This window comes from Schistocerca gregaria, chromosome 8, assembly GCF_023897955.1.
Source record: "Schistocerca gregaria isolate iqSchGreg1 chromosome 8, iqSchGreg1.2, whole genome shotgun sequence".
NCBI classification, from domain to species: Eukaryota; Metazoa; Arthropoda; class Insecta; order Orthoptera; family Acrididae; genus Schistocerca; species Schistocerca gregaria.
The window spans coordinates 84,624,126-84,646,233 of record NC_064927.1 but is presented as its reverse complement, the minus strand read 5'-3'; the positions used below and the strand labels follow the sequence as shown (position 1 = coordinate 84,646,233).

Below are 22,108 nucleotides of genomic sequence, written 5' to 3'. Positions count from 1 at the left end.
GAGTCGGCCTCAAATGCCCGTTCTCTAAATTTGCTCAATAGTGTCTATCGAAAAAAATCTTCGTTTTCTCTCCATGGATTCCCGTTTGAGTTTACGAAGGATCTCCGCAAACCTTGTGTGCTAGATTAATCTACCGGTAACAAATCCAGCAGCCTGCCTCTGAACAACTTCGTAGCCTTCCTTTAATCCGACCTTGTGGAGATTCCAAATACTTGAACAGTACTCAAGAATAGGTCGCACTAGCCGTCTCCTTTAAGGATCAGCTACACTGTACCCAAAGTATCCCAATAAAACAGCTTTCCCCTTCGCCTTCTCTGCTATCATCCTGACGTGCACATTCCATTTCATATCCCTCTGCGACGTCACGCGTAGATATTTAAGCGATGTGACTGTACCCACCAGAACCGTTCTAATGCTACATTCGAACGGTACAGGATTGGCCACAACAGCAGTAGGTGGCAGACCACTTTCTTTCGTGGATATACAGGGTCGTCCATTGATCGTGAACTGGCCAAATATCTCACGAAATAAGCGTCAATCGAAAAAACTACAAAGAACGGAACTTGTCTAGCTTCAAAGGGGAAACCAGATGGCGCTATGGTTGGGCCGCTAGATGGCGCTGCCGTAGGTCAAACGGGCATCAACTGCGTTTTTTTTTTAAATAGGAACCCCTATTTTATTACATATTCGTGTAGTACGTAAAAAAATATGAATGTTTTAGTTGGACCACTTTTTTCGCTTTGAGGTAGATGGCGTTGTGATAGTCGCAAACATATGCTTCACAATTTTAGACGAACAGTTGGTAACAGGTAGGTTTTTTAAATTAAAATACAGAACGTAGGTACGTTTGAACATTTTATTTCGGTTGTTCCAATGTGATACATGTGCCATTGCATTACGCGTACGTTGAGGTGAGAAACGTTATGGGATACCTCGTAACATCGAGTCGGCATAGTGGAGCAAGTCGATGTCGCATAAGTTGTCACGAACTCAACAAGTCGTCGGAAGTCCTCTGCATAGATACTGCGCCACGCTGCGTCTGCAGGCGTCCACAGTTGCGAAAGTGTTGCCGGTGCAGGCTTTTGTGCACGGAGTGGCCTCTCGCTTGTGACCCACAAATGTTCGATGAGGTTCATGTCGATAGATCTGGTTGGCCAAATCATTCGCTCGAATTGTTCAGAAGATTCTTCAAATCAGTGACATGAGGCATTATCATCGATAAAGTTCCATCGTTGTTCGCAAAATGATCTCCGCGTAGCCGAAAATAACCACATCCAGTCATCGGTCCAGTTGGACCAGCGGATCCAGCCCATTGCATGTAAACGCAGTCCACACTAAAATGCAGCCACCACTAGCTTGCACAGTGCTTTGTTGACAACTTGGGTCTGTGGTTTCGTGGGGACTGCGACACACCCGAACCCTACCATCAACTCTTACCAACTGAAATCACGACTCACCCCAACAGGCCACTGTTTTCCAGTCATCTACGGTCCAACCAATACGGTCACGAGCCCAGGAGAGGCACTGCAGTCGATGTCGTTAGCCAGGGCAACCGAGTCGATCCTCTGCTGCCATAGCCCAGTAACACCAAATTTCGCCGCACTGTCGTGACAGATACGTTTGTCGTACGTGCCACATTGATTTCAGCGGTTATTTCACGCATTGCTGCTTGCCTGTTAGCGCTGACAACCCTACGCTAAAGGCCGTTGCTCTCGGTCGTCAAGTGCAGGCCGTCGCCCACTGCGCTGTCTGTGGTGAGAGGCAATGCCTAAAATTTGGTATTCTCAGCACACTATTGACTCTGTGGATCTCGGAATATTGAATTCCTAATGATTTCCGAAATGGACTCTTCCATGTGTCTAGCTCCAAAGCCTGGTAATTCCCCTCATGTCGCCATAATCACGTTCGAAACCTTTTCACACGATTCACCTGGGTACAAATGACAGCCCCACGAATGCTCTGCCTTTTATACCTTGTCTACGCGATACTACTACCACCAGTATATGTGCATATCGCTATCCCATAAATTTTTTACCTCAGTGTGTAATTTAGTAATTATTTCCTTAAACTGGCAGTGAGAGGTATTCTGCTGGCTGTCCCCAGAGCCTGCAGAGCTAGAGCGCCGCGTGGAGTCTTCACTGGAGCAGCTGGAGGAGCAAGTGGGCAGGCTGGCCGTGTCGCGCCTGGCGGCCTTCCTCACCGCCACGGAGTTCGGCCTCTGCGAGACGGAGCTGCTGGAGCTGCTGATGCCCACCACGGGCGGGGCGCTCAGCCTCGCCGCTGGCCACTTCAGCTTCAGCTCCATGTGTGCCGTGCGCCGGCGCATGGGTGAGTAGCAGCGGGGCCTCCGTGCTGCTAGCGTCGCCACTTCACCACTTAGGTAGGGCACAGCGGAACTAAAGTGCGCGTCATTTATGACGGCGGCAGAGTTTAGGTTCGTTCTGCGCATCTGACGTCACAAAACACAGCCAGCCTCGACTGCAGTGGAGAGCAGGGACTAGTGTCTTCAGTTTTAGAAACGTTCAGTCATAAATAAAGTAATTGAACGAAAGCTGTGTCTTGATAGCAGACTTTCTTTTATAAAAAGTTTGGAAAAAGCATTCTTTATACCAATTGATTCATATTCTATTAATTAATTAAATCAAACAAGCAATAAGCCTCCTAATTCAGGCGATAGAAAGGAAAGGTGTTTGTATCATTCTCACTAACCGCTTTTTCGTAATAAAGAACAGCGGTAACTGTTTACTTCCCGTTGTACTTCGACGAAACGTGAGTAATTCATAGTCATACCAACAGTGTTTGTCGGTTTTTTTGCGTGATAGTTGAAAGTCCTCTGCGAGATGTTTTTATCGATGAGCTGCGATCAGTCTGCTTTCGGATCCGGTGGGGTGAGGACGTCCGCTGCGCCCCGCCGTGCGCGACCGTGAGCGCTTGCTTGTGTTTCTTCTCGCGGCGCGAGTTGTATTAGTTCCAAGTTCAGTGCGACTATGGCACACACATGGCACCACGACACGATCAAAATTACTTTCCAACCAGATCACGCGCGTCCTCGAGCCTATGAAATAGAACAGTTCACACTCGACGATCTACGTTTAGACCCGGCGACTGTCGTCGGAATACATTTTTCTGTAACGGCGAGCGTGGTTTATGTTAAAATGACCAGTGCAGCGGTCTGCGCGACAGTAGTGTCTAAATACTCGAACTCCCTCAGAGGTCCCAGAGGAAGTTGTCAAAGACGCCTTCCGACCATATGGCAATGTTATCAGCCACGTTGCAGAAAAGTGGCAAACTTTCTCGACGTATAAGGTCTAAAATGGTGTGCGCCAAATTAAACTTGAGCTCAAGAAACATGTGCCGTCCTATTTGAACATCGGTGGCTGTCGTGCAATCATCATGTACGACGGTCAGCCGCGTACCTGTTCCGGATGTGGGCAGGAAGGCCATGTTCGATCCAGCTGCTTACAACGTCGAAGTACGCAGATACCAGTGGGAGACTCCGTTTCCCCGACGGGGACGACAATCCTGCCCCTCACGTACGCTCAGACGACGATGCGCACCGTAGTTGAGGACGAAACGGGCGATCAGACACACCCATCGACGCCAGAAGTACCAAGGGAGGAAGAGGAAGGACCCCCGATGCCAACCCACATGTCGCCCCCTCCACAGCAGCAACAGTCCCACGGACTCCAGACGCAACGTGACATTCAGAACGCGATGGACGTGGACGCGAACATTGTCCCGACCGCGGATTTCCTAGCGAAAGGCGATACGACGCTTAATTGCCTCCGACATTCGGATACGGATGTCCACGTTCGAAAGTAACGTTCGCCTCGACGACGGAAGCGACGTCGGCGGACCCCTTCTGACGATTGCCTCCTACACACGGCCGGTCAAGAAGGTGACATTTCATCAGACGGCATGGGTGCTGCGCCTGCTGAGGAGCTAAGTGGTGTTGACGGTTCACTTGCCAATACCACGAGTGCCAAGTTACTTCTTGCACCACAGATGCAGCAGGTCGCGTCGATGGATGGCGCTGCGTCTACCTCTACCAAAGACGACGTACGTGAGAGAGATTTAGGTGCCGATCAGCTACACAGCATCGTGTTGCAGCCACTGTGGTCGGACGATGTTGAAGAACTTCCTGAAGAGAGCACGGGTGACAGGGGAGGGGGTGGTATTGGAGATGCCACTCCTAGCATGAAAGACTCTTAATTTGTAACTGGTTGGGTGGGTCCGACATCTCTTGCGGTTAGCTTTGATTGCTATGGCGTCTACCCTAGGTGAAGAGGTTAGGCGGCACACCTTTCGCCTTGCCACAATCAATATCAACGCGATAAGGGCACCACACAAGCTGACAATGCTACAACGCATGCTTGATGCGGCGGACGTCGACGTGGCTCTCTTACAGGAAGTATGTGTCGCTAGTTTCCCTGACTTCTACGGATATACCGCCCACATCTCCCACGCCTCTTCTACCGATTGTGGTGTAGCTGTTCTGCTACGGGACGGTCTGGCGGCTACGGACGTACTGTACTTACCTAGTGCAAGAGCCATGGCAGTAACTGTCTACGGTGTACGACTCATTAATCAGGGAGAAGAGAGATCAGGCCCGCTTTTTTTTCGGAAGATATTACGCCTCTATTTATGGGCCGCATAGACGATATGGTGAGCGGAAGAGATTTTAATTGTACATTATCTCCGTCTGATTAGCAGCCACATCACGTTCCGTGTGCGGAGTTGGAAATGCTAGTGCGTGACCTCCACCTGATTGACACGTGGCGCCACATCCATGGCCCAGCTCCTGGATACACCATTTATACAAGTCATTCATCAAGTCGGTTACACAGGATTTACGTCACAAGCACCCTTTCGACGGCGACGAGAGGAGCAGAGCTCTGGCCCACTGATTTCACCGACCACACAGCCTATATTTGCACCACTGCCCTCCAAGCTGCACGTGTGTGGCGCAGTAGGCCCCCCTGGAAACTGAACGTCGCCCATCTGGACGAGCCGGCATGTAAAGGTGCTATCGAAGAGTCGTGGAACGCGTCCTTACAGCGTCGTGGTCGTTACCCTCAGTTGGTGGATTGAATGTGCGAAGCCTGCTCTTAGGTGCACCTTCATGGCTTAAGTCTGGGAAGCGGCGGCATGGAGGAGGAGCACGGAAAACTTTTATTACACCGCCCTACGGGAATGTCTTGCTATGGAGCCCTCATCTGACCGGCAGATCATAGTCAATCGCGCGAAAGCGCAACTCATCTCCTTAGCATGCCATCATTTACAAGGCGCTGTTATACGGTCTCGTGCTCCAGACATGATACAATCAGAAAGGCCATCTATGCACCACGTGCTCCTAGAACGCAGGAGGCGCCGTAGGGCACTGGTAACCGACATGATAACGGACGACGGACGACACGTGGCAGAACAAGCAGATATAGCAGAAGCCTTCTATGGGCATTACGCTCAACTTTATTCAGCAGTGCTCTCTGATATGGCGACGGTAGACACCGTTACAACACATGTCCACTGTACAGTTCCACCAGACATGGTACCGACTTTACTGGGAGAAGTGACAGAAGAGGAAGTGATCGACGCCATTGGTAAAGGTGCTCCCCATAAATCACCAGGAATCAATGGATTACCATTAGAGTTCTATCGAGCATTTAAACAACAGTTGGTACCGTGTTGGGTTGAAATTTGTCAGGAATTGATGTCCCCGGGTATACCGTTGCCTGCACCGTTCTTGGAAGGACTGATTGTCCCCATCCATAAGCCGAAGGGACGGAATCATGTCCGCGATTATCGTTATTGAACAGCGACTTCAAGATCTTTTCGAGGCTGCTATCAGGACGTCTTCGGGGCACACTATTTCACGTCCTGTCCAGCGATCAGATGTCCTTAGGAGGACCCAACAACATCAGAACTGCGTTATGTCGTTACAGAGATCTCATCTCCCTTGCACGGGTGAGACGTTTGCCGGCAGCCCTGGCGTCTATCGACTTTAGCCAGGCTTTTGACCGTGTGGGCCACACTTTCCTCACGGCCGTTCTACGGCGCATGGAATATCCCGACCCTCTTATCACAGTGTTGACACACCTTCTGCATGGAGCTACTTCTCGAGTTCTTGTTAATGGAAGACTGACGGCACCCATGCCGATCCGCCGATCAGTACGACAGGGATGTCCATTATCAACATTGTTATTTGCACTGGCCTTAGAATCTTTGGTGGGTGGTCTTCGAGACAGGCTCACTGGGATACAGTTCGGCGGCTCCATCTATAGCTGCACCTCATATGCGGATGATTTGATGATCGTCATACGAGGAGCTGACGATATGGCAGCGGCGTTGGACTGGATTGCAACCTACGGTACGGCTTCTGGTAGCCAAATCAACGTTGACAAGTCTGTCGCCTTGAGCATCGGGATTGGGCTACCGCAGGAACACATTGCCCCCTTACGCTTCAGTGATACTGTCCGCTGCTTGGGCTTAGATTTCATGAACGACATGCGACGCGCGACGACGCTCAATTATCGACGTCTTCTTCACAAAATTAGGGCCGGAATTGCAAATCAGCGCTTGCGATCCTTCAACATCGTTCAGCGGGCGTCTTATGCCAATGTATATCTTGCGTCCCGCATACCGCATGTCGCCCAAACGCTACCCATTCCGAAACCCTTGGCTCGTAACATTATGACAGCGCTGGGATACTTCGTTACCGCTGGTATGTCACTGAAGATCAGATACGTATCTCTTACCCTCCCCAAGGGAAAAGGTGGTCTCGGCCTAGTCAACGTCCGTGATAGGGCCCTCTATGTTAGCTCACATTTATGTCTGCTGCGCCGTTGTCCTACGAGCCTCACGAGTTGGCTTCTGACGACGCTACGACCTGCTTCACTAAGAGCGCCGGTGCCACTACAGGACATCCCAGCGCCCCTCTTTTATATAGGACGTTTCTATTTAGAACAAAGTTATTGCAGTGTAGCGCTCACGACACCACAAATGGCCACGACTCGACGCCTATATCACGACATGCTGCAACGCCGCCCCCTAAATGTGGTCGAACTAAAAATCCTGACGTACGGTGGTGCGTGGTGTGGAAGATTGTACACGATGCCATGCTTGATTCCAACGTTGTTTCCCAATGGTACGTAGTCGTTAATGGGAAGCTGGTGACGCAAGAACGTCTCTATAATATCCACATGGCAGAATCTCCCAATTGTGTGCGTTGTAACACAGTAGATTCTGACGAGCACCGCCTCAGCTGAGGAGAGGCGGAACCGGTTTGGCACCTAGTGCGGCAGATGCTTTCTTATCCCTTGCGAGTTAGGCCGGAGCATATATCTGCACGCACGTTATTGTTTCCGTCACCTGGATACGTGGACATGCGGTCCATTACCACTGTCGTGACGGACACAAGAATTTCCTTGACTTTTGGCTCTATTTTCAAGAAAGACATCATGCTATTTCCGGGCATACCAGATATCGACAATTCTTTGCAAACTACCTATGGAGTGCCTTTCACAGCCCGCCGTGCAGCTTGAATGTTCCAGGCAGCGGCAGATGAGGTCAGAACGAACTGCAAACAAGCATATATTGAACAATCTTTATCAATGGGCGCAGTCGTTAGGAAGCCTAACTACGACGTGGTAGCTTTCTTTTCATGTTATTTACGTTTAATATCTTCTATGGTATCTTCATTCTGGTTTAGTTTTCCAGACTTGATTAACTATGACTGTTTGCACATTGATACCTATATAAATTTAAAAAAAGATGAAAAAAAAAGTGGGCAGGAGACCTACGTTCCAATCCAAATAAATACACAAGAACAAACTAAGAACAAAATGAACAACAAATGAAATATAATAAAGTATTATACCCTTTCCTTTCTCCTTTTATTATTTTTTTTTTTTTGATGAAAAGTTCAGAGGCATATTTAATTTTTGTTTCGTTGGCGAAACCTGAAGTGGTGGCGAACGGCCGTCCTAGTTGGCTTTAGGATGAAAGTGGTGGTGGCACTAGCTCTGTTTTAGTTTTTAGGCTAGATAGGGTTTTGGGGGTAGTATGGGTGATAGGGGCCAACGCCTGAAGTGGAAGAGGTAATTTTCTTTCTTTAATTGACATTTAAAAAAAATAGACAGGCTTATAAATAAAAGTGTATGACGGCTAAGCGGAAGGTTCTGATTTCAAACCTTGCTTGGTGCATAATATTTTCTTCATTTAAAAACAATATCAAAGTGTATTAATTCATGAGTTTTATTCGCTTGAATGTAATTTTTTGAAATTTCTAGTGGCAACTAATATCGACCATGCGGAAAGTATATGCTAAGGATTTTTACCTCAGCAAACTCTTCAAAATTTCGTGCAATGATATGCTATATCTAATGCTGCAGAATAACTGCGTTGAACACCGAAACAAAATTAAGTCATTTATGGGGGGAACGTAACAGTCAAGAAGTTGCGTAAAAATAAAATTTTTGGGCCAAATAGTTTTTGTGAAATCGAATGATAAAGTGTGTCAAAGCAGTCGAAACACCATGTGTCTGCCCAGCTGAGCAGTGCAATGATGACAAAATCGAGCACATCGCAGAATGCGGGGAGCACGTCTCTGTAGCAATGAAAGGGTTAATGCGGTCATCGTAGCTTTATTTCATAAGCTGCGCGCTCTTCCCTAAACGTAATTTTGCGAACTATATACTATGGCGCTGCTTCTCCTGGTTCGTGTAACTGGCAATGCAGCAATCTCCCGCGTCTGGCCGGGCTTGCGCGAACCGCCAAGATAAATGTATTGAACTATAGTGTCTGCGTACCTGCTGTTAGCCGGACAGAGTTGAACGAGGGACATGGAATGGCGTAGCTGTGACTTGCAAGTCAGATTCAAATTAGGCACAGAACTGGTAGTAACCAGGTAGAGTCGAATGGGACACATGACATGACATTAACTAGATTAGCATGCCATAGTGTAAATGCTGCTAGGCAGGCAGCCAAATGAGACAGAAAAAGAGGCATAGCTACGGCTAACACGGACAGTCAAATGGGGCATCTGCTAGTGACAATCGGACTCAAATTGGACACACAGTACGGTGTAGCTGCTAGTAGCGTCGTGCATCGTCATAGCTTCTGCTAGCCACGGACAAAGAGGCACATGCGTCAGTGTAGTTATGGCTAACCAGAGTCAAAATTTAAGCATGACATGATGTAACCAGTACTATTTAGGTTGAGTCAACTGGGCCAGGTGACCGAGCATAGCTGCTGCTAACCAGGCAGAGTCAAATGGGGCACATAAACTGGCATGCAAGTTAGTTAAATGGAACCCGCAATAAGGCATAGGTGCTACCCAGCAGGCAAAGTAAAATGGGGACATGACAGGCTGACAGCTTCTCACCCTTAGTAGTGCATATTAGGAGAATAGTACATATTAGGTTTGAACACACACTGTATGTAATTGTGTAATTTCTCATGGTAAATACTAAGTCTGTTCCCACTATTGCACACTAGTATCTATTACTTCATAGCCTTCCACGGCTGATGTCATTTCCAGTAAACCAATTTTGGGTATTGTGCACATCATTGTAAACCACTAAAGCAGCTAAATTGCCGACATTTCGACCAACTTGCTGCGGTCCTCTTCAGGGCGGTTAACTGCATGAGAAAGGGCGACAGCAAGTAGGTCGAAGCATTGGCAATTTAGTTGCTTTAGCTTTTATAATGACATGGCCCAATATCCATAATTATTCTATTCAAAACGTATGTATTATGTTGTATCACTATGTCTGTCCTACATGTATTTGAGTTTATTACCATTATGTTTACTCTGTTATGTAGTCCTCGTCCTCTACAAGGCAATCTCTATCTCTTTGAATGAAATTATTCCACTGGCGTTAGCAGGAGAGTTTTTTTACCCATTTAGTGTCCACAACGAACTTAACAAATTCACTTTCAATTCATCAACGATAAGGAAGAACAAAGGAAAATTTTGTAGCTGATGAGGTAATTAAAGATGGAGCATAATTTGTTATTGGGAAATACTGGGAAAGAAAACAGCTATTACCTTTCAGAAAGGGTCTCATCATTGCCGGCCAGGGTGGTCATGGGGTTCTAGGCGCTACAGTCTGGAACCGCAAGACCGCTACAGTCGCAGGTTCGAATCCTGCCTCGGGCATGGATGTTTGTGATGTCCTTAGCTTAGTTCATTTAAGTAGTTCTATGGGACTGATGACCTCAGAAGTTAAGTCCCATAGTGCACAGAGCCATTTGAACCATTTGTTTCATCATTTACCTTAATCGGTTTAGTGTGGCCATGTAACATCTGAATATCCATGTGGCATTTGAACTGCTCTCCTCTCAGGTGAGACTCCAGTGTCTTATCACTGTCTCATCTCATTCAGTGTCATGAGTGGCGTTCAGATTGATTTTTCAGCCTCCTGTATTGCAGAGAATACATGATCGGAAGGAGGCGTTGCATAAAATGTGTAGATGTGCCATGAAATGAGAGATTTCTACTTGGTTCTAAACATTCCACGTCCCTTCCACTACATGGTGTAGCAGTTCATTGTAAATTAGCGATAGTGTATATGCATCACACCAAGACCAGACACACTGTCCTCAACTCTTACATATGATCCGCTGGTAAGGGATCAGACTGACCAGGGCACCTGAAAATAGTCGCAGGATAATATGAGAAGTATATGTACGTCCTTTTGTACGTCCTTCAAAATACTAACACGAATTCTTTACAGACGAATGGAAAAACTAGTAGAAGCCGACCTCGGGAAAGATCAGTTTGGATTCCGTAGAAATACTGGAACACGTGAGGCAATACTGACCTTACGACTTATCTTAGAAGAAAGATTAAGGAAAGGCAAACCTACGTTTCTAGCATTTGCAGACTTAGAGAAAGCTTTTGACAATGTTGACTGGAATACTCTCTTTCAAATTCTAAATGTGGCAGGGGTAAAATACAGGGAGCGAAAGGCTATTTACAATTTGTACAGAAACCAGATGGCAGTTATAAGAGTCGAGGGGCATGAAAGAGAAGCAGTGGTTGGGAAGGAAGTGAGACAGTGTTGTAGCCTCTCCCCGATGTTATTCAATCTGTATATTGAGTAAAGGAAACAAAAGAAAAATTCGGAGTAGGTATTAAAATCCATGGAGAAGAAATAAAAACTTTGAGGTTCGCCGATGACATTGTAATTCTGTCAGAGACAGCAAGGGACTTGGAAGAGCAGTTGAATGGAATGGACAGTGTCTTGAGAGGAGTATATAATATGAACATCAACAAAAGCAAAACGAGGATAATGGAATGTAGTCGAATTAAGTCCGGTGATGCTGAGGGAATTAGATTAGGAAATGAGACACTTAAAGTAGAAAGGAGTTTTGCTATTTTGAGAGCAAAATAACTGATGATGGTCGAAGTAGAGAGGATATAAAATGTAGACTGGCAATGGCAAGGAAAACGTTTCTGAAGAAGAGAAATTTGTTAACATCTAGTATAGATTTAAGTGCCAGGAAGTCTTTTCTGAAAGTATTTGTATGGAAGCTTTCGAAATGTGGTGCTACAGAAGAATGCTGAAGATTAGATGGGTAGATCACATAACTAATGAGGAAGTATTGAATAAGATTGGGGAGAAGAGAAGTTTGTGGCACAACTTGACCAGAAGAAGGGATCGGTTGGTAGGACATGTTCTGAGGCAGTAAGGAATCACCACTTTAGTATTGGAGGGCAGCGTGGAGGGTAAAAATCGTAGAGGGAGACCAAGAGATGAATACACTAAGCAGATTCAGAAGGGTGTAGGTTGCAGTAGGTACTGGGAGATGAAGAAGCTTGCACAGGATAGAGTAGCATGGAGAGCTGCATCAAACCAGTCGCAGGACTGAAGACCACAACAACAACAACATGTACGTCCTTTAACTTGCTAGTAGAGTGGCATTGTCGAAATGGTAACAAATGGTCCAGATGAAGTGTTTGAAGCCTACAACTCCCCCTTTTCTAACATGTCAGATTTTTGACATTACCATATTAAAAGATGTTGGCAATATTGGTGTGTTCTGCAAAGTCCGACTAACAAATAGGTGTTTCGCATGAGGTGTTTTTCTCTGTAACTAACAGAGTAAGGAGTGAGAGGAATATGCTTTTAGATAAGTAAACGTAAGAATCTTTCATATTCCTGTGGAGTTATGAACATAGTTTATTTAGTTGTTTTTCAGATTACATCAATGAGTTATTCATTAAATAGAATATTATTTCTTCTCTTATGCAGCTGATGTATTTAAATTGACTGTGTACCAATGAATTTACATCGAATTTCTTTCAGTTTCGTTAGACAGCTACAAAACTTCCAAGTTTTAGGGGTCTTGTTTAAACGACATTTAGAACTTAATTGAGCAGACATTATATGATATTCAGGTATAGTATTAATGAAACTTTTCGGTACACTTGGGACTATCGCCGTTTAATTTTACTTGGAACAGAAAACCAGCTTCCCATCTCTCCATAGCCCACCGGTAGCCAGAACCAGCTCTTTCTTCAGTCATTAGCCGTGTCGAGTCTCTTTTCCTGTGATGTAGATATGGAGGGCGCAGATAGACAAAACTCCGCGTGACTGGAGCCGTTAATGCTTGTTTAAGACATATGTTGCAAGCAATTGGTTTTTTATTAAGTTTTAGTTCTTATGATCGTTTGGGATGGACGTCACTTTTACACACTCCGTTTTCTTATGCAGTATATTAGCCACTGGAATCCTCTACACCTGTCCTTAATATAAAATTCACATCGTCAATCCATAACTGCAGCTGGAATTCTGAAACGTCTTACCTATACTACATAAAACTCGTAATTTTTCTCCGTCTTTGTACATACACCCACCAGTCATAAATTCTCAATAATCTCAGTATAATCTAAAACCCTGCTATATCAAGAGCAAATTCAAAGTTTCCGCGTCGATATTTCCTAGTCGTCCTGATCCTCTCTAATAGCGAATCAATTTCTCTGGCTCTGACCACTATGGGACTTCACTTCTGAGATCATCAGTTCTCTAGAACTTAGAACTACTTATACCTAACCAACCTAAGGACATCACACAAATCCATTCCCGAGGCAGGATTCGAACCTGCGACCGCAGCAGTCGCCTAGTTCCAGACTGTAGCGCCTAGAACCGCTCGGCAACTCCGGCCGGCTCAATTTCTTTGCCACACCCTCAGGTCTGCCCTTGATTTCCTCATCTCTACCCCCTTCTGTTCCTTTAATCAGGTGAACGTACTGCTCTTTCTGTTACTATTAACATTCCTTATCGTCTCTCACACCAATTAAGTTCTTCGTCCCAATTTGTTCTTTCATTTCTGCTGCCATGCTTTTCAGTTATTATTTCATTACTCCCATCTGACAGGAACTTATACAGGGTGTCACAAAAAGGTAGGGCCAAACTTTCAGAAAACATTCCTCACACACAAATAAAGAAAAGATTTTATGTGGGCATGTGTCCGGAAATGCTTAATTTCCATGTTAGGGCTCATTTTAGTTTGTTCTTCCACCTACGCTCAATGGAGCACGTTATCATGATTTCATACGGGATACTCTAGCTGTGCTGCTAGAACATGTGCCTTTACAAGTACGACACAACATGTGATTCATGCACGATGGAGCTCCTGCACATTTCAGTCGAAGTGTTCGTACGCTTCTCAACAACAGATTCGGTGACCGATGGATTCGTAGAGGCGGACCAATTCCATGGCCTCCACGCTCTCCTGACCTCAACCCTCTTGACTTTCATTTAGGGGGGCATTTGAAAGCTCTTGGACAACCCCGGTACCAAATGGAGAGACTCTTCGTGCTCGTATTGTGGACGGCTGTGATATAATAGGCCATTCTCCAGGGCTGCATCAGCGCATCAGGGATTCCATGTAACGGAGGGTGGATGCGTGTATCCTCGCTAACGGAGAACATTTTGAACATTTCCTGTAACAAAGTGTTTGAAGTCACGCTGGTACGTTCTGTTGCTGCGTGTTTCCATTCCATGATTAATGTGATTTGAAGAGAAGTAATAAAATGAGCTCTAACATGGAAGGTAAGCGTTTCCGGACACGTACCATAACATATTTTCTTTCTTTGTATGTGAGGAATGTGTCCCGAAAGTTTGGCCGTACCTTTTTGTAACACCCTGTATACTGAGGAGGTATTGAACAGAATTGGTGAGAAGAAGAGTTTGTGGCACAACTTGACTAGAAGATGGGATCGGTTGGTAGGACATGTTCTGAGGCATCAAGGGACCACCAATTTAGTACTGGAGGGCAGGGTGGAGGGTAAAAATCGTAGAGAGAGACCAAGAGATGAATACACTAAGCAGATTCAGAAGTAGGCTGCAGTAGGTGCTGGGAGATGAAGAAACTTGCACAGGATAGAGTAGCATGGAGAGCTAAATCAAACCAGTCTCAGGACTGAAGACCACAACAACAACAATGACATTATTTTGATAATTATATTTATTACTTTATCTATTACTGTTATGAAACTCATGTACAAAGCGCTTTGCAGTATATAACCTCCAAGATTGCTTAGTTAGAGCAAGAGAAATCGTGTAGGACAGATTTTACCAGGTGAAACGAATAAAACACGTATCTCCCAGAGCAATGTTCTTCCACTAAATTGTTCATCTAATGTAGTTGAGATGAAATTCAAACTGATCACTCTCAGTGTACGTTATATATTTTTGCAGAGTACATAATAAAGTTTTTGTCTAGATAACAATGTAAACTAACTATCTGCGTGGCGAACATTTGTATAATGTTTAACCTGCCAAACACAGACGCGAAATACACCGCTCGTTGCAGACCTGTATTGAAAGGTACAACAATTCTGGGGATGAAACCTGCAGTTTGATGTAAGCGGAAACATCAGAACCATGTCGCCGTGTTTACATATGCTTGACAAAACAAGGAAAAATGCCGTTTCCACAACATGCCAAAAATAACAGATAACAGATTCGTGTCGCACTGCGGGCGGGGCGGGAACGACAAACAGAAACCACACGCATAACTGCGCTCTGAAAAGCAATTATTCAATCAGAAATCCCGACAACGAAATAGCCACGTCACACAAAAATGTGAAAGCAGAACTCAAATTTAATTGTCGCGTACCAAGCGAAGCGAGCCGATCGTCAATCCTTCATTCGCATGCGTTCTCATTTACTGAATGTTAATTCAACGATCTGCCTATTCTATATATTTCATTTCATTGCCAAATTAAAAGCTCAATAATCAACGTCACCTCAGTATTAAAATTCTAGTTTGAAATCTAAATTTTTGTGTCGTAATAATAACCATCACGTTTGGCAAAACTTGGATCTATATCAACAGATTCTAGCGCGTATCAAGAGTAAAATTAACTTTATGCAGGGGACATCTAAAAGTTTTTAAAGGAAAAAAGGGAAGGCATAGAAGTGGCCTGACGCATTTTACGTTTTCAAAAGGCGGAAAGCACCTCGGTTTGGAAAATTTTTATTCAGGGTGATATTTACTTTTAACGTTATATACACACTGCTGATCTCTTACTGCGTCTATAAAATAATGTAGTTGCCCCGCTGTCAACATGCTGAACGTGTTTCTTGGTCTGTAATGTACACTGCACTGAACTTGGGCTAATCAAGCAGTGACTAGACAGTAGTTTTGCAGTTCACTACTCCATGTCCACTGGTACATAAACAAAATCTAACAGACTCACTCCTGAAAGGAGAGCCCTTTCGTTTACACTGAAGAGCCAACGAATCTGGTACACGTGCCTCATATCATGTAGGGCCCCGCGATCACATAGATATGTCGCAACACGACTTGGCAAGGACTCGAGTAATGTCTGAAGTAGTGCTGCAGGGAACTGACACCATGAACCCTGCACGGCTGTCCATAAATCCGTAAGAGTGCGAGGGGGTGGAGATCTCTTCTGAACAGCAAGTTGCAAGGCATCCCAGATAGTAATGTTTATTTCTGGGGAGTTTAGTGGCCATCAGAAGTGTTTAATCAGAAGAGTGTTCCTGGAGCCACTCTGTAGCAATTCTGTACGTGTGGGTGTCACATTGTCCTGCTGGAAATGCCCAAGTCCGTCGGAATGCTCAATAGACATGAGTGGATGCAGGCGATCGGACAGGATGCTTACGTACGTGTCACCTATCAGAGTCGTATCTAGACGTATAAGGAGCCCAATATCACTCCAACTGCACACTTCCCACACCATTACAGAGGCTCAACTAGCTTAAACAGTCCCCTGCTGACATGTAGTATCCATGGATATGAGGTTGTCTCCATACCCGTAAACGTCCATCCGCTCGATAAAATTTGAAACTAGACTCGTCCGACTAGGGAACAAGTTTTTAGTCATCAACAATCCAATGGCGGTGTTGACGGACCCAGGCGAAGCGTAAAGCTTTGTGTCGTGCCGTCAGCAAGGGTGCGCGAGTGGTCTTCGGCTCAGAAAGCCCATATCGATGACGTTTCGTTGGATGTTTCGCACGGTGATATTTGTTGATTTTCCAGCATTTAAATCGGCAGTTGTCATTGGTCCCGTTCTTGGAAGGATCTTTTCCCGGCCGAAGCGATGTCGGATATTGGATGTTTTACTGGATTTCTGATATTGACGGCGCGTTCGTGAAATAGTCGTACGAGAAAAATCCCCACTTCATCACTACCTCGAAGATGCTGTGTCCCATCGCTCGTGCGCCGACTATAACACCACCTTCAAACTCACGCAAATATAGATAACCTGCCATTATAGCAGCAGTAATCGATCTCACATCATGGACAGACAGTTGTGTTATATAGGCGTAGTCGACCGCAGCGCCATATTTTGCCTGTTTACATTTCTCTGTATTTGAATATGCATGCCTATACCAGTGTCCTTGGCGCTTCAGTCTATATACTATCTTTTCCCGGCCATGTGTTGTCATCGCTCTGTCTGGTTAATTGGAAATGAAAGAAAACAGAAAATACTCGTTTCTAACATATAGAGGACTGGATTTACGTCGGAATCTGCTGCTCCCCCACTCGTCCCTCCGTCTCTGGCTATCTCCTCTCTCTCTTTGTCCATCTCCTCCAACTGCCCGCCCTCGCGCCTCCCTGTATGCCACCTCGTCACCAGTTTCTATGTCCATCTTCTCCTCCCTCCCTCCCTCCCTCCCCCCCCCCCCTCTCTCTCTCTCTCTCTCTCTCTCTCTCTCTCTCTCTCTCTCCAACTCCTCCTGCCCCCTCTTTCTGGCCATCTCCGCTTTGTATCTCAGTGTCATCCACCAACCTACCTCCTCTTCCCACATCTCCTCTGGCCCTGAACCTTGTTTATTGTTATTGCATATTCAGATTCTGTAATAGTAAGGTAGACTCGGTACACTAGGGCAGGATGGCCAATTAGTATTATTTCGTTAAACTACCGTCTGAATACGCCACCGACCAAGGAGGTTGGTAGCAACAATGTAGTGGCGTTTCCACAAAGAAGTCAATGCAGTTCAGTAGCCAAGCGAGGTGGGTGCGCATGTCAATTTTCTTCTTAGTGAAAGTAAATTTTGCTTACTCAAGATATTTTTTTGTGTACTCGAAGACAATGCTCTTACCAATCAAGAAAGTACAACAATAAAAAGTTCTTAGTTTAAGGGTTATTTTGATACTCTTTACAGAGATAAATGCTTAAAACGCTTTCGTAAACGTTCTAAAACAATTCCAATATAGCGATGGGGCACAAATTCCCGCTCAAATAGGTGCTCGTCGGCCTTCATGGCCAACCTATCCCACTGTCTTTATGTAAGTAATCAGTCTTATTATTTTAATAGGTACGTTCGTAAACAAAGTCTAAATGATATCCACTGCAAATTTTTCCGTAAGAAAATTTTGTCTTGCATTGACTTCAAGCCGGTATATGCGATTTTCGTTTTTATTTCTGTTTTTTTTTTTTTTAATTTTCACCAGTATCTTCTCACATAATAGATAAACCTGATGTTAATGCTGTTGGTTCTGGTTTCATTGCTGAAGCTGGTCCTTCAGTTTGTCAAGAACACAAAGAAAGGCGAATGCTATCAAAATGACGCCTATTAAATTGAACGTCACTTCAGCTGACCAACTGTGCTATCTAATGCCTGAAGAAGTCCGGCCATTTGGGAAATGGCAACGAAGAAAATAAAGAGAACCAAAGATAAAGAAAAAAGCAATGTAAAGCGAAATACAGATGTTCTGTGTAAAAACCTATTTTATAAAAAGGTGCCGGTGGCCAACCTTAATCACTTGATAAAACTCCTCAAATAAAACGCAGTAAGAAAGTAGGTGGTATTCCTAAGAATGTCCTTCAAGATGATGAAGATGAGGATAATGATTACCTATGTCTCAGGTGTCTTCAACCATTTTCTCATAACAATACAGGTGAGAAAGGACTCAAGGGACAAGTTGTAAGAGGCGGACACATCCGTCATGCTATGAAATTGACACGAAATTTTTTTTTTAAAATAATGTTCGAGCTTTGAAGATCCTATCGGGCATTTAGACAGTGACCGACAGAAGTTATGGACACTCTTTTCTGCTAATGCGTTGTTGTAATAATATTAACACAAATTATGACTGGAGTTTTATGACATAAAGTGATAGGAGTTTACGTTAAAATAAACTATATGTTAAAGTCGATATATTTTCAATTAAAGAACCATTGTCGTAACTAGTTAAATGAAACAATCATGTGGGACAAAGTGTCCTAACTGCAGGGAGAGCTTACTGAATGGATGGCCCCGGTGGTATTTTTTTTTATGAATAGGCACTCAGTGAGACGCTATAATTACTTGGTTGTAAAGGTGCTGAAACATTGTACCAATTTTCCTTCTGGACCTTATGTAGTGTCCATAAAGAAAAACCCAAGTCTTGTGATAAGATGGTAACGGATAGAGAGTAAAGTAGTCGTCGAAGTACTGCTGCATAGTCACGAGGCCGAATACGACAGGGTACAAGGCGCGGTATTGCAGCCCAGCTACCAAGCCGACAAATATCCTGGGGCCACATCAACGAGCAAAAACGCTGTAAACAGTGCTCCAGTAACGTAACTGACCTGCGAACGCGTGTAAAAATGCTAACAATTTTCATAAGTTTTACACGGTTTTAACCAGAAAAAGGAAACTCTTACGAGAATGAAAATTGTAGTACAACAGGATCGTTTCTCGTTAAACATTTTGATATACACGGACGCAGGCTGGTGGGAACAGTATTATGTTATGCGAGACATTCTTCTGCGCTTGCAGAGGAACTGTCGTAGTAACCGAAGACATGCTGGCAGCTGCTAACCGCCTGCGTTCCATCATGCTTCATGTCTTCCCAAACAGCGATGTCGTCTTTCAGCAGTATAACTGTCGGTATCCCGGAGCCGCAGCCATTCTACACTGATTTGAGGAGCATTATAGTGAACTCACCTTGAAATCTCGGCAACCAGATTCGCCTGATGTCCTACGGAACCCATTTGGGTAGATATCTAACACCTCCACAAATCTACTACGCCGTCACCTCGTTCACAAATCAGCGGCACTTTATTTACGCGAATTACATGATACGTGCATAGATATCTAACACCCCCACAAATCTACTAACAAACTATTTGATCCCTGACATATGTTCTCATAATGTTTTGGTTCATCAGTGGGGAAATGCAGTCAGTCCACAAACTAAATTATTTACATAAATCGTGCGACCAACTGTAGAATATTACTCAGGTGTGTGGGACCTGTACCAAGTAGGACTAACAGATGATACTGAAGGTATACAGAGAAGGGGAGCTGTAACAATCACACGTTTGTTTGAACCTTGAGAGAGTGTGGAGATGCTAAAGAAACTGAACTGACAGATGCTTGACGATAGATACAGACTACCCTGAGAAAGTCTCCTTACGACGTTTCATGAACCAGCATTAAAGGGAAGAGTCTCAGAGCACACTACAACCCCTGCATAGTCCTGCTGTAAGGATCGTGAGGCCAAGGTTAGGTTAGTCAGAGTGTGTACAGAGCCATTAAACGGTCATCCTTCCCGTGCGCACGTGAAGAGGACGTCCATTAACTACGTGAGCTCAAAATGGCGGGATAGGTCCAGCAAAATCTCATTTAAAGGAGGGGCGGGCAATGAAAATTTCACGCCGACTTAGTGATTCAGAGAATATTCTGTTTTATAAAATTAATCCTTAGCACAGACGATATTTAAGTGCCCACCAATCTCTAAGACCTCTCTGAACTAAACTCAATGCGTTACACGTGTGTTTGCCCAAGTTCCTCAATCTGAAACAAGTGCCACACGAATGTCATTTGTCATTCAAACAGTCACCTTCCCCGCCGGTCGAACTCACTGGATGTTAGTCACATTCTGCAATGCATATAAAGGCGATGGTATAGTGTTCAACATGAATTCGTTTCATGACTTTTACACTGCGTATGTTAAGCGGAATGCAGACAAGTTCAAGCACACGTTCGGCCAAGAAATTAATTGTATGTAGATGGAACATAAGTTGAATTTCGCCGACAAGAATACCCTTAGTGGTATACAGCCTGAAGAAGAAAAATACCACACTTCGCGGTCGGCTTGTGATTCCTCATCCGAATTCAAAACAAAAGTTGCATCCAACAAAACCAGGTCCCGCCATTGGTTTACAGAAATGCGATTTAAAAAGCGAGGCTCTGGCAACGCTGTAATTGCGTGCAGCATGGCCAAGAAGAGGTGGCACTGAGCACTATGGGACTTAACAGCTGAGGTCATCCGTCCCCTAGACTTAGAACTACTTAAACCTAACTAACCTAAGGACATCACACACATCCATGCCCGAGGCAGGATTCGAACCTGCGACCGTAGCAGCAGCGCGGTTCCTCATTGAAGTGCCTAGAACCGCTCGACCATAACGGTCGGTCAAGAAGATGTAGGACGACCTCTGTGCTGTGATCATTAGCTCAGCGGAAAAACGTATAACTGCTTGGATCTATAAGCAATAGGTTTCTGGGTCGTATTTCACTGCCTGTACCTTTCTATCCTACATAATTCCAACAACGGATTTGTGGACGTGAAAACTATTACTCACTGATCAGCCAGCACAGCATAGCCACCTTCCTACTATCGATATAGACCGGTCCCGGTGACGAGTGACTGCTAATGAGACACACCCATGCTGCATGTAGCATCAGTGAGCATCCTGCCTGCCTATAGAATGGGGAAGGCACGCGATCTGAGTTTGGCCGAGGGCAGTTTTTGATGGCCCTGGGGCTGGGCCAACCATTTCGGAAACTGTACGATTCGTCGGGTATTCGAAGAGTGCTGTTGTGAGTGTCTTCAACAGGTGACGAAACCAAGACAAAATCACGTCCAGTCGTCGTGGAGTCGGACGGCCACCCCTCGTAACGGATGGTGGATGTCGTAAGCTGGGCAGACTTGTTTTACAAGACAGGCGGCTAACTGTGGCGGAACTAACATCAGACTTTGATGCTGGGTAGCGGTCGAGTGTGTCTGAACACAGAGTGCCGCGAACACTCCTAACGATGGGCCTCCGTAGCCGAAGACATTGGCAACTACGACCGAAGTGGGAATGTGACCACCGGGACTGGACACTGGGGCAGTGGGAGAGCGTTGCATGGTCTCGTAAATCCCGATACCCGGGAGGGTCCAGATCCGTCGTCTTCCATGGGAGAAGCTCCTTGACGTCTTCACTGCGGGCCGGAGACAAGCTGCCGGCGTCTCCATTATGCTCTGAAGAACATTCAAGTGGGCATCAGTAGGTCCAGGGAAGCTCCTGCAAGGCACCAAGTGTATCGTACACTGGTTCAAACCACGTACACCCCTTCATGACTGTTTTGTTCCCCGACGGAAGTGCCACTTTTCAATAAGATAAAGCGGCAATCACAAGGCCAGAAGTGTATGGGGTGGCTAGAGGAACACAGTAGCGAGTTCCAATTGATGTTCTGGGTTCCCAACTTGCCAGGGCTATAACTCTGTATCTGATCAAACACATCTGGGATGTGCTTTAACGTGGCGTCAGAGCTCCCTTCCATGCAACGACCTGTCGCCGCTATTATCCGTGCCAAATGTGGACATACCGGCAATTAGTAGGTGGTCATAATGTTCTGGTCGGTCATTG

At 45.3% G+C, this 22,108-nt stretch overlaps 1 protein-coding gene across 1 annotated transcript in view; it reads left to right on the top strand.

Moving 5' to 3' along the window:
- LOC126285291 (protein qui-1) overlaps positions 1-22,108 on the top strand; it is a 1,482,105-nt gene that overhangs the window by 1,137,425 nt on the left and 322,572 nt on the right. The window contains exon 12 of the mRNA XM_049984579.1: positions 2,104-2,328. Coding sequence (XP_049840536.1) covers positions 2,104-2,328 — 225 coding nt within the window. The remainder of the gene's footprint in view (positions 1-2,103; positions 2,329-22,108) is intronic.